The 13,136-nt window shown below is 44.0% G+C and overlaps 1 protein-coding gene across 6 annotated transcripts in view; it reads right to left on the bottom strand.

Annotated features, from left to right (window-relative positions):
* The window catches only part of LOC144732929 (uncharacterized), a 112,203-nt gene that overhangs the window by 39,626 nt on the left and 59,441 nt on the right, over nucleotides 1-13,136 (bottom strand). For all 6 annotated transcript variants that reach the window (XM_078614606.1, XM_078614608.1, XM_078614610.1 and 3 more), the window contains exons 7-11: nucleotides 10,663-10,784; nucleotides 9,651-9,673; nucleotides 8,570-8,687; nucleotides 2,228-2,331; nucleotides 881-990 (exon numbers count right to left, since the gene is read on the bottom strand). In XM_078614606.1, the coding sequence (XP_078470732.1) occupies nucleotides 881-990; nucleotides 2,228-2,331; nucleotides 8,570-8,687; nucleotides 9,651-9,673; nucleotides 10,663-10,784 (477 nt within the window). The remainder of the gene's footprint in view (nucleotides 1-880; nucleotides 991-2,227; nucleotides 2,332-8,569; nucleotides 8,688-9,650; nucleotides 9,674-10,662; nucleotides 10,785-13,136) is intronic.

Below are 13,136 nucleotides of genomic sequence, written 5' to 3'. Positions count from 1 at the left end.
TCCCCTCCCCCAGGACCTCACAGAAATGCTCAGCAAATCTGCAAACCTCTTCCTATACATATACAGTTACATATACACACAATACATATTGTATAAAAACAAATTACCTAACGCTACAAACAATTATATTTTCCTTAATGCTCGGGCTCGGTGAAGGCAGCGTAAGGTGGGGCTTACGCCTCGCGTAAGGTGGCTGCCCACCCTAACGCTCGCTCCACGGTATTCATCCGCAACCTCACTACTCTGCACTATTTGTGCTGACGTAACTAAAGCAAACATTTCCGCATATAGATTATTTTTACATGATTTATGGGAGCATTTCCGTAAAGTCGGATTTCCGTAAGTCGGGTCTTTCATAACCCGGGGACTGCCTGTATATCGTTTTTTGTATTATTAGTTAATGTAACTCGCTGACCCGTCCCTACTCGACATCTGTGAAAAAAAACTTCAAAGCTCATCGGATTCCTCCAAGATAAATGATTCTGATTCTGACATATAAACAGCATTCAGTCCATTAGTCTATTGGCTTTTCAGACCAATGTTACAACTGAGTGCACAAGTTATATATCTCAGACAATGGTAGCAACATGATCGATGATGGCGATGTCCCCGAACCCCGCCGCCCATCGTTTCCTGTCCAGCAGCACACGTGGGAACACCTGATGACGGACGCTTGTGTTGCGCCCGAATTGTCATGATTTATTTTATACCTACGTGACTTTACCGAAAGAACCAAAGAGTATGGGAACAAAGGTGATTTTTTTTCTACACACCTATTGTCAATCGTGCCACCCGCTAAATTAACTCATTCTAACCGACAATCGGTGGAGTTAACCCATTTCTGAAATAACTGGATGGCCCAGCTCCACTGAAACCTCACCGTCTCTTCCCTCTTCAGCTTCGCCTGCAGAGCTTCGAGCCGCGGCTGCGAGGTGTACTCGTAGGCGCTGGACATCTCAAACAGGCAGCAGTACCACTTATACACGTTCACTGCACGCGGCACACACAAAAGGCACCATGTTAAGTTGCTTCATAGTCCCGGGAAATACCGCAACCACCATCCCTATAGCCACCACCACATCCCTACCACCACTATCACCGTCACCACAACCACCGGGATTATTGGTGCCACCGTCACCTCCACCTCTACCACGACCACCACCATCCCGACCGCCACTACCATCCCTATTGCCACGACAATTCTTACCGCCACCACTGCCACCATCACCAAGCACCGGCACTACTGCTGCCAACCATCGCCTCTCCACTGCTGCCACCATCACCTTCACCCACGCCACCACCATCCCTACCGCCACCACCATGCCTACAGTCACCACCGCGACCATCACCACAACCAAAGGCACTAATGCTGCCACCGTCGCCTCCACTACCACCACCACAACCACCATCGTCCACAGCCACTGCAACTGTAATGCAGTTCGTTAATCAATCTCAGCGAGTAACATCCTGCTCTTTAATCATAGGATGACGACGTCACTCAGCTACCAAGCAACATTTTAATAAATGCTGAGAAAACTCTATTAAAAAACACTGTTTTGAACATATATGTATATATTTGGGGAAGAACAATACATAGTGCATTATGCGATGCACTTGAGCATGGCTAAAACTAGTGGCGAGTGCCATCTAAACAGGCCTTGACCAACCCCCTTCATCTCCCAGCACTGTCCCATGTAGTGAAGTGTAATCAAATAACCCCAACAGTTTACCGGCTCAGAGAAGCCTGCATCCAACAGTGGGTTGACAAAGGACTGCACATTGCAATAAGGTGGGGACCATGAAGTGACAAATTATGAGTGCACTCAAATAAAAAAAAGCATTGCCAGGTCAAAAATGTCCCCCTCTAGTACTCGATTAGCATGGCAGCTCATCTGGCCACTGCGGCCATATTAAGTCGCGGGGCTATATTTGGGAGATGAGCCTCAAACTTTACCAAACTCACCACATACACTCAAGCACTCCCATCGCCACAACTTCGTGTGGCCACATGGGTGGTACGAAATTAAGTTGCGGGAGGGCCGTATTCATCCCGTGAGCCTTAGGTTCAACTACTCTTGTCTTACAGCTTCACAATACTCGCGCTACACCCTCCGTCGCATGCCCACTTCCGGGTCGCATTAAAAGAAGATGTGGGCCACGTCAGGTCCGTGGACGCGAGTGGTTTGTTTCATGCAAGGGGGCGCGTACACGCGCGTGCAGCAATTACCTTCCTTGCTGTTGGCGTAGAGGTATTTCATGAAGACACGACGGGGCAACATTTTCATCACGTGCTCATTCCTCACCGTGTTGTCCACCTCAATCTTCCCCGGGCTGCAAAATGGGCACAAAATAAGTTTTTTAAAATCAAAATCCGAAGTTAATTTCCTACCGAGTAAAGCCCACTGAGCCGAGAAGCTCTTTCTCAAGGGCAACTCGACGGGCATACAAACCATTCCACAATTACAGATTTTAAAAACAAACTTAATTATAGCAAGCATGGTGGCAAGATGTTGACTACCTCGCCTGGTATAGAGGAGGTCATGGGTTTGATCCTAACCCTGACGTCTATATATTTGGAGTTTGTATGTTCGCCCCATTGTCGTGTGGATTTTTCCTCCGGTTTTTCCCTCCACATTTAAAAACATGGTTGCTATACATTTCCACATGATAAGCCACTTCATTACTTGGTAAAATAAAAAAAAGTTATAAGATGCTTTCAAAGACCACGCGTGTGAGCGGCTCAGCCATGGCTCCGCTCAGGATCCGCTCACATGAAACATCGTGATCTATTATTTTTCTACCTACGTGACTTTACCAAAAGAACCAAAGAGTATGGATTAATGCAGTCACAAAAGCTTCAAATCAAGATTATTTGTATTTCTCTCAATTTCAATGGATTCTCTAATTAGTCTTGGCCAGTAACAATTAGTTTTACACAACACTTCAACGTTATCACAATCAATTGAGTGGCCTTGTTGGCAAGCATGTTCTGCCACTGCCGACAGTTGTGTTTGAAATAATGTAATATTTCTTTGGTGTTCTTTTAGTCATACGCTGATGTTACGTCCCGTCTGTCCAATATAGCATCTGCCACATAAGCAATTAATCCGATATACACCTTCTGTTGATAAATTAGGTAATTCGTCATTAGTACAAGATATCAGTTTTTGAATTTTGTGTACTGTAACAATTCTTACTTTAATGTTTTGCTTTTGCAGAATATGGGCTAATTTGCCAATTACTCCTGAGATGTGGTATTTTAATTGTTTTAATAATCTGATTCACTTTCAGCAGTGTTGCTTCGAATCGTGATTTGGCATTCAGAGCTCAGTTAATTTGAGCATTATTGTAGCCATTCTGTCGTAGTACTTCTTTAACATGTTTAATCTCTCTCCATAGACTTTCACCATCTGACACTGTTTTAGCGCGATGTATGAGCGTCTTGATAAGAGGATTTCTGAGCTGGGTGATGATGTGAATCTGCATTCAGAAAGGCATCAGTGTGCGTTCCCTTTCGGTAAACGCTGTGTGTTATTTTGCCATTTAGGTCATGTCCAAGCCAAATATCTAGGAAAGGGAGTGTGTTATTCACCTCCGTTTCAATGGTGAACTGGATTGTGCATTGAAATTATTTAGAAATGCATTAAGTGCATCTTTACCATGTGGCCAGACAACCAAAGTGTCATTAACATATCTAAACCAAAAACATGGTTTTAATGTACTTGAGGCAAGTGCTCTTGTTTCAAAGTTTTCCATGTACAGATTTGCTATAACAGGAGATAAAGGAGAGCCCATTGCTGCTCCTTCCTTTTGTTTAAAGAAATCACCTCTTCATAAGTAGTATTGTTTAAACAATGGCCAACTATACCCTTTGTGAAAGTCACGTAGGTAGAAAAATAATAGATCACAACGTTTCGATCACAACACAAGCCATCGTCATCAGGTGGGACAACCACAGCAATAAAAAAACTGCTGAAGTAGGCGAGAGATCTGCCGTGGCACGAGATTATATAGGCCTTGGCAGCAGGGGGGGAGAGAGAATGGTCAGCTAGTTTTGGATTATCTTTTGGTAAACCTGTATTCTTTACTAATGTATCAATTTAAGCGCCTCATTAACTCAAAAATTAGTGAATAGAGAAATCACATAAAAACTCAGAATATCATTACGGTTATCTTTAATCACATTCACAAGATGTTCTGAATTTATTATGAATTAAGATGTCCTACTGATGTAGGGCTGTATTTGTTTAGTTATATATTTTGCTAATTTATATGTGGCAGAGCCAATGGCACTTACTATGGGTCGTAATGGGATGTCGATTTTACGAATCTTTGGTAGCCCATACAGTCTTAGGTGGTTGAGGCCTTTGGCTTAAATTGGATTAATGAATTTGCAATGATTGCAGTAGTCTTACGTTCTAAAGTATTAGTTGGATCTCGTTTAATTTTAATGTAGGTACTTTCTAATAGTAAATTATAATTTTATTATTATAATCGGCTCGTGACATCACTACAGTAGTGCGGCCTTTATCAGATGCCAAGATTTGAATATCTTTATTTAATCGAAGCTCTCTTAAGGCTTTTGCTTCATTCGAGCTAATATTTACTTTAGGTACTTTATTTTTCTCAATTATTTTGGCAACCTCGTACCTAGTCATCTCTGCCTCATTATGTGGAAGGTGTCTTACTGCTGATTCTACCTCAGCAATTATCTCATCTACTGGAATTGTGCGTGGGGTAACGGGAATGTTAAGGGCTTTAGAAAGGACGGAAATCATGTCGCAGGTTAAAACAGTGTTACTTAAGTTCATTACAGTTTTTAAATTGTTCGTTTTTAGTTGGGACTTGTTTGTTATGAAGTATAGAAAATTTAGTAATTTGGTTAACTGATTATTAATCGTAACAATGAACTGATTACTAATCTATTATATAATTACGTGTTAGACTAGTGTAATAACGCAGGCTGATGACAGGAAGGAGTACTGACAGCAGGGGGCAGTATACACGTCAGGAGGAGATCAAAAGGGAAGCCAAGGACAGGGGTCCATCTGGAAGCCGAGAACCCGCTAGTAGGTTCTAGAAGGGGGGGGGTGGCGAGGACGGGGCGAGGCCACGCCAGGAGGATAAGAGGTGGCCCGGGACGGGAGCTCGGGCCTGTTGCTGTGAGTGGACCCCCCTCGCCGTGTCGCTGTTCGTCACCTTTGTCGCCGCCGTCTCGACCACCTGAAGACGCCGCGAGCTAGCCACCCTGTCAACTGCTAGACAGTGCCAACAAGAGACGGATGTGTGACTGGCGTGTAAGCACATAGGACATCTGTAGTCCCCTGACGTGTGGGAATAAAGGAGGTGTCTTAAGAACCCCATCTCGGAGTGAGTCACTGCATTACCATAGAATCATTAGATGCTACTTTAGAGTTAGTAGATACTACTATACAGTCAGTAGATACTACTGTAGTCAGTAGATACTACTATAGAGTAAATAGATACTATAGATTCAGTAGATACTATAGTCATTAGATACTACTATAGTCAGTAGTTACTACTATAGAGTCGGTAGATACTACTACGGTCAGTAGATACTACTGTAGTGAGTTCTAGCGACGTCGGAGATGGATCTTGGAGGCAACACTTTATTTAAAACAAATACTTGGCAGTACAGCCAAAACTCACTCAGGGCAACGACCCTTCTAACCACTGCCTGGGGAAGTACTGCCTCCAGACTAACGTGCCCTATCACAGGACAACAACTATGGGTCCTCCGGCTATGGGTGGCTAGGGGAGGCTACTCTAACCTGACCTAGCCAAGGTGTGGGTTTCCGACCACTGGCCCACTCGAACCCGGCCCTCACAAGGACGTCGGGCCGGGGGTTCCCAGGGTCTCACCACTGAGCCACACAAAGTCCCAACCCTTACAAGGGCAGGGGTGCTAGGGGTCAGGGTCCTATCTAGCTGGTCTTCTGGCTTCTGTCTTGGACTGACCACAGACCCTTCCCGGGGTCCAGCTTTTATACCTAGCACCCGTGCATCAGCCGTGGCTCCGCCTACCTTCTAGAGAGTTCCAGAGGGGGCTCCGGGGGACCCCAGGACACCCCGTAGCCCCCTCCTATTGGGAGGGGTCCTGGGGGATCCTGGAACCCTCACAGCCCCCACCTGCTTTTGGGATAGGGATATAACGACTGCCCCTGCTGGACCCTGACTGCCCCTGCAGGTAAGTGTAGACAGCCCATGGACATCGCTACACTACTACAGTCAGTAGATACTACTGTACAGTCAGTATAATACTGTAGTGGTATTGCACTGGCTGCTGGAAAAAAAGGGGACGTGCGGCGTACGGCAGTCCTGACGTCAGCAGGCCAGGATATACACGAGGATCTAGGGAAAAGGTCACAGAACCGGCACACCAGGAACCCGCTAGTAGGTTCCAGAAAAGGGGCATGGCCAGGGGCGGAGCGAGGTCACGCTGACAGTATAAGAGGGGCCCCTGTGGCGTGGGCTCCCCATCATCGCCATTCTTCTCGTCGTCGTCTCCGTCTCTACCATCTCGGGGCGCAGCTAGTCAGACAGCCTACCAACTGTCCTTGCTGAGTAGCATCGCCGATAATAAACGGACCAAATATTAAGTGTGTTAATCCCGATGGTGCTCGTTAATGAAGAAGCACCTCCAAGTCTCATCGTCTCCGAATTAGTCACAACACTACTATAGTCAGTATATACTACTACAGAGTCTGTAGATACTACTACAGTCAGTAAATACCCCTACAGTCAGTATATACTGCTGCAGAGTCAGTAGATACGACTATAGAGTCAGTAAATACTGCTATAGTCAGCAGATACTGTTTTAGTCAGCAGATACTACGACAGCGATACCTTGATTTTCATCCAATTGACTTTCGTCGCTTCGCTTTTTCGGCCGTTTTCAATTATAACCACATTTCAAATTTCATCTACGTGGTTTCCTCTTTCGTCCGATTTCATCCAACCTTCCACGACGTTCGCGCCACGCGCCATCTTTTCGTTCAGTCTTTGAATAGAAGTCGTTCAGTGAGCATCTCTTATATTTGTTCATTCATATATTATTAATACTGTACTTATTTCTGTGATTATACTTTAAACAATTCATAGTTATTTTAGTGATAACAGTATAATAATACAGTGTTTACTTAGGCAAGAATAAAAGTATTTAAAGGCATAAGGCGATTATTTATTTAATTAGTTTTTTATTTATTCTTATGTTTATTTAACTTTTATTTCTGTTTATTTAAGTTTCACACGCATGTGTTATATAGTTATTGTAGTTATTTGCATGTACGTTTTTATATTTACTGTAGTTATTTGCATGTACGTTTTTCGCTGGCCAAAATTAATTTGCAAGTTAAATAAAAGCTCTGCTTTGATAATGAAAGTGCAAGGTATTCCTGTATAGAGTCAGCAGATACTACTATAGAGTTAGTAGTTGCTACTATAGTCAGTAGATACTACTGTACAGTCAGTCAGTAGATACAACTACAGAGTCACAATAGATACTACTCACTATTGTATGTGGGGTGTGTAGGTATATATGCCTACGGGAGGGGGGGGGGGGGTTAAAATATTTTTTGATGGGGGGGGGGGGGTAAAAATATTTCTTGAGGGGGGGGAGTTGACAATTTTCGGAAACCTTTAAGATCAACTATTAACCACCCACGTTCTATTACTTTTTGATTCAGGACTTCTGCAAGCCTCTTATAATTTTGTTGATGGACAAATGGACAGACAAACGGAATGCCGGACTTTCACAATAGCTTCGTATTTGTGTATGTTATGTTTTTAAGAGAAGACAAGTTTTGAAATATATTTTTCCCCCAGGCAACGCCGAGTACTTCCTGCTCGTACATACATAATTGCCTCATTTGTTGCAACTGGTGGAGCGGCCTTGTTATCGGCACAAACATGCATACAGGCAAGCCACTCTTTAGGTAGATGCCCTTTATTAACCGAGAAGATCCTCTGCAGAATCTTTAAAATAATAATTAATATATTTCTAATTACTTAATTATTCAGAGTTGCAGGACACGTTTTAAGGAGAGTCCTGCATAGGGTTTTTAGTTTAAGATGTTTTCAGCCAATGAATAATGAGCATTTATTTTAAGTGTCGGAGGAACCACAGCACCCGGAAATAACCCACCCGCGCAAGGGGGCAACACTCTCTCCCCCTTACAGATGTAAACAAATGGAAATTAGTAAACTTGCTGTTGACTGCCTTATCCTGACGAACCAGGGTATGGGGCACCCCCTTCCTTGACACCCACGGGAAGGTAGTTTTACAACATCTGTGCGGCGATCCACCATCCCCAGCCTCTAGTGCTGGATTACAGGCAACGCGCATAGCCATCACCGCTCGGCTCCTGCTACGTTGGGATATTTGGTCAATGTCATACAAGTGCACTTAGCACACAGTAAGAAAACTGGAGTACCCCAAGAAAACCCAGCAAGAGAACGAGCAAATTATATTGAAGAGCACCAAGTAGATCCAAGAATCCATTGTGGCACTGCCACCTGTTCGCCAGCGTTGGAGGCGAAAGGTACTCACAGTGCGATGGGCAGCACGGAGAGCTGCATCGACTTGAGGGTGACTTGTCCGAGGTTCTGTCCCTTGTTCATCAGCTGGCCTTCCCACACAATGTAATGTCGTTTCGGTGTGACCTTAGCTGCGAAACAAGCAAAAATAAATAAACAGGCTGGCAAACCAGTCTTTTAAGGCAGCCCCTCCCCAAGCCCCAACCCCCATAGGAAGTGGCCAGGTAGTTCAGAAGTCAAAGAGCTGAGCCGGCATGCTTGAAGCTCCTGGGTTCGAATCAGTGTTTCAGCCCGGTTACCGAACAGGACACATAACTCCCATTACATTAAATGTAGAGGTGCAATTAATGTGGTTCAATTCCAGACTCTTGATATAATTAAAACTTGTCTGTCATGAGACAGATTACTCTCTGTAGAATAGAGGATGGGAAGGTGCTGTACCCTAATGGGTGGATCAAAGGTCACCCTGAAGGGATCTCAGAAGTAGTTCTAGGACTCCACTTCTCAATAGCGGAAGGCTACAATGAAAAACCCACATGGTTTTGTCTCAAGACATGATGCTGATGGCACAATTGGGATAAAATTGGCAAAAATATAAATGTAATTAAAAAGGCAAATGCATTAAGGAACTTGCCTGTGGAAACCCTGAAAATGCGCACTGAAGTAGATGGGCATGTAATTGCAATAATTAGTCACTGTCAGCTACCACAAATCGTGTAACCATCGCGAAAGCATGTGTAACAGCGGCAGTGAAAACCAAATCAATAACACCAGTTTTTTTTTACAAACAAGCACCAATAAATAATGATCAAGAAAGTCTATGATTTTAATTGCTGTGGGAGGCTGTGGTGGGTGCCACAAAATAATGAATTAAGCTAAAAGTTATCAATCACAAAAAAATACAATACTTCCTTTAACCAGGAAAGCCTTGCCATGTACAGGCACTTGATTCACATGGGGTATTTGCTCGGGATGTTTAGCCCAAGATTGTGACCTCGTTATTAAACAATATACACGAGTTAATATAAATGAAGAGCCGTTGTGCGAGTGTGTGGTGGCAGTCTTTAGCAAATTAATCAATGGTGTCTTTATACCTGTGTTCTGGACAGTGGGTCGGCTGTGAAGAGAGAAAACAAGAACATCATTGTCTTTGCGCGACCGACTTGCTTAGGCTTACACAATGGGTGTTGTGCAATTTTAATCGCATCTCAAAAACCACGTAAAACACAAGGTCTCAGCGCTATAATAAAATTCTGCGTTGCATGAGTGCAAGTTGGGATTACTGACATGTGTTTGATGATTACAATGCATCTTATAATTATATTATTCGATGGAGCGGAGGTACATCAGTTAGCACTCTGCGCTACGAACCCGACCAACTAAGTTTGATTCCTGGTCATGGCTAACATCTGTGGAGTTACTTCAGATCCGGTCTTGAGCATCCCTCACTTCACTCTCCACATTTGAGCAAACCTCACTGACGAGCGTAATGAAGTATGGTGAACATAAAATACTTGGAAAATAAGAAATGTGCACGCTACAATGGATGGGTGGAGTAAGGCAGAGAGATAAGAGAAGTGAGGACCATCACAAAATAACTGGGGGTACCAAGTATTGTGGACAAAGCAGTGAAAGCAAGACTTGAGATGGGATTGGCCATGTGGTTGCGAGTGCAGCGGGAAATATCAACGGAGGATTTTTTTTAAAGCAGAGATTAGAGAAAGAGGCCGCGCTAAGATGAGATGGAAGGAAAACACAAAACAGGGACATTAAAGTGGTTGGGGTCTCCTTCATATGGATTTTTCGAAGTAAAGGAAACAAAAAGGAACCAATATAACTTTGTGGCGAGTCTGATAAAAGATTAAATTGTATCAGGAGCTGCTTGATGTATAGCGTCCGTAAATCCTGTGCAAGCGCAACATGAGTAGTGGTCTGTTACGAATTGAACAGATTGTACGTCACCACGTGCACAATAGGGTGACAATTGTGGCTCGGGTCAGAAGAGTGAGAAGTGGCGGGGTAGTGGTATGGGTGGAGACCCCGGGCGGGTGATCCCAAAAGAATGTGGGAATAGCTGTCGGAAGATCTGACAGCAGTTTGTCTTACCTTTTGTCCCTGAGAGAAACGGATATGCCGTCTCCTTCGTAGGAGAAGGCCACCATGGCATACGGGCAGACCTGGCGCGGTCGACGACAGATGTCCAACTCTCCAAACTCAAATAGGTAGCACTGCCAATGAGAAGCGTGGAGATTCACAAAATGTCATCCACCACCAGAGGAGAAGGTCGTGTGGCTCCGGGATCACGGCACTAAGCCGGCAATGCTGAGTGTTGTCAGTTCGAATTTCAGGTTTCGGCGACTCGTGATTAAATGGGGTTTTCAAGTGTACCGAGTTCATGGTCTGAGCCTAGGGAGACAGACACCAATACGGTCACCCATTGCGAAGACCATCCAGATTCAACCCTGCTTATCTTCCGAGATCTGACGAAAACGGGCACATCTAAAAGTTATCTATTAATTGCCATTTTACATACATAATAGTTATTATATTAGTGTTACAACAAAAATGACAATTGATACTCTTTATCAGCCATGATTAATCCACTGCTCGATGAAGGCCTCTTCAAGCAGTTTACATCTCTCACGATGCTGTGATGTAATAATCAGAGCACACCAGCCAATTTCATCACTCTACCTCATCTGTCCCTATGTCTGTCCATATGCGCACGCGCGCTTGCGAGGGATTTGGCTCTCGGACCGTGGGGTTTACGTAGAAAATTTGCGGGCGGCACACTCCGAGCCCCGCGGTGGGGATAGGCTATTCCGTTTTCCCATCCGTCACCTTTAAATTAGTATAAATCGCGTTTTTGTGAGATTTTTATTTATTTATTTTTGCCGCCCAAGCTGCAGGGGGTTTGCCCCTGGCAACGCACACACGTCATCGGTGGAGGGTGGGGGGGGGATTTCTCCTTCGCGTTCAAAATGCAAAAAAAATACACGCGACGCTGAGGTAAATTCATCAAAGTGTCACGTCCTCTTCTCTCCCCTCCCCACCCCAATGTGTGGACTTACTATTATAGGGTCGGAAAATACTAATATTATAGCGCTTATACATCGTTTTATTGTAGCGTGGGCGGGGGGGGGGTAGCGGCCCAGCCCCCAGCCTCGGCCAGCTGGGAAATCTAGGCGAGGCCGGGGGCTCTGCACGCCACTGTCAGGTGAGGACTTTGTGCTATAGAGTCGATATATACTGCTACTAGCGGGAAATACCCAGCGTTGCGCGGGGCAAAAATAGATTTAAAAACTTCTGAAAACTTAAAAACATAACATACAAATGAAAATAAAACTTATTTAAAATTAAACCCAAGCGTGCCAAGAATCGATTCTTTAAATCGCGCAAAGGAATTGAATGTTGTAGATTACTTTAGAATCGTCTTGAAGCGATGACGCGCCACAGAAACATCCTGGATAAACCAGCAAATCTTAAAAAAAAACGTATTATAACGCTGTGTGCTCAAATCCCAGTGTGATGCAAGTAAAACAATAGCAACCATAAGATAGATTAACCATTTAACACGTAGGCTTTCGAGACCAATATTATTCATAATCAACGTTTTTGGGTTTAGATCGCGTTATTTATAAATGTGTCGTAACCCTCCACCACCCGACACGGCCAATCAGTTAAAAAGTGTCACGTTGACATCATCGGGCAATTCGCCAGAATTCTGGCGAATTGCCCGATGATGCTGGATGCAATTACCAGCGAAACGTCGTACTCAAATTGTAAATGTTGTGGTTTCACGCTTCAACACACCGGTGGGCTAAAGCAGTGAACTATTTGTCTTTTATCAACGTGACACTTTTTTACTGATTGGCCGTGTCGGGTGGTGGAGGGTTACGACACATTTATAAATAATGCGATCTAAACCCAAAAATGTTGATTATGAATAGATTAACCATGTTTTCTAAATCACCAAAATAAAGCTATAAAAATAATGTAACAACAGGAATCATAGGAACTGTGATTCTCATTTAACAATAAACGATATACATAACATGTACGACCAAACTTGCAGCCATAACTGGCAGCATGACACTCCCAGTGTATGATGTGCGAGTGAGTCAGTGGTAGTGTGAGTGTATGATGTGTTAGTGAGTCAGCTTATGATGAGTGAGTCAGCGTATGAGTGAGTGTATGATGAGTGAATTAGTGTATGATGAGTGAATTGGTCGGTGGTTGTGTGAGTGAGTTTATGATGTGTGAGTCAGTGTATGATGAGTGAGTCAGCGTATGATGTGTGAGTGAGTCAGTGTAAGATGAGTGAGTGTATCACGGCATCCTCCACGTCAAAGGCCTCCCCGCAATCACGGTATGCTAAACATTTCGAACAGACACACATTCACAAATTTGCCTTTTACATATGATATATAAGATAGAGTCAGCATGTACTACTGTAGTGTAAGCAGGTACCACCACAGTCGGTATCCACTGCTGTAATCATAGCAGGTACCACCACAATATGCACTGCTGTAATCATAGCAGGTACCACAACAGCAGCATGCACTGCTGTAATCATAGCA

Source organism: Lampetra planeri, chromosome 44 (assembly GCF_965212315.1).
Source record: "Lampetra planeri chromosome 44, kcLamPlan1.2.h2, whole genome shotgun sequence".
NCBI lineage: Eukaryota > Metazoa > Chordata > Hyperoartia > Petromyzontiformes > Petromyzontidae > Lampetra > Lampetra planeri.
Note: the sequence above shows the minus strand (reverse complement) of the source record. Positions and strands in the feature narration are given on the sequence as shown.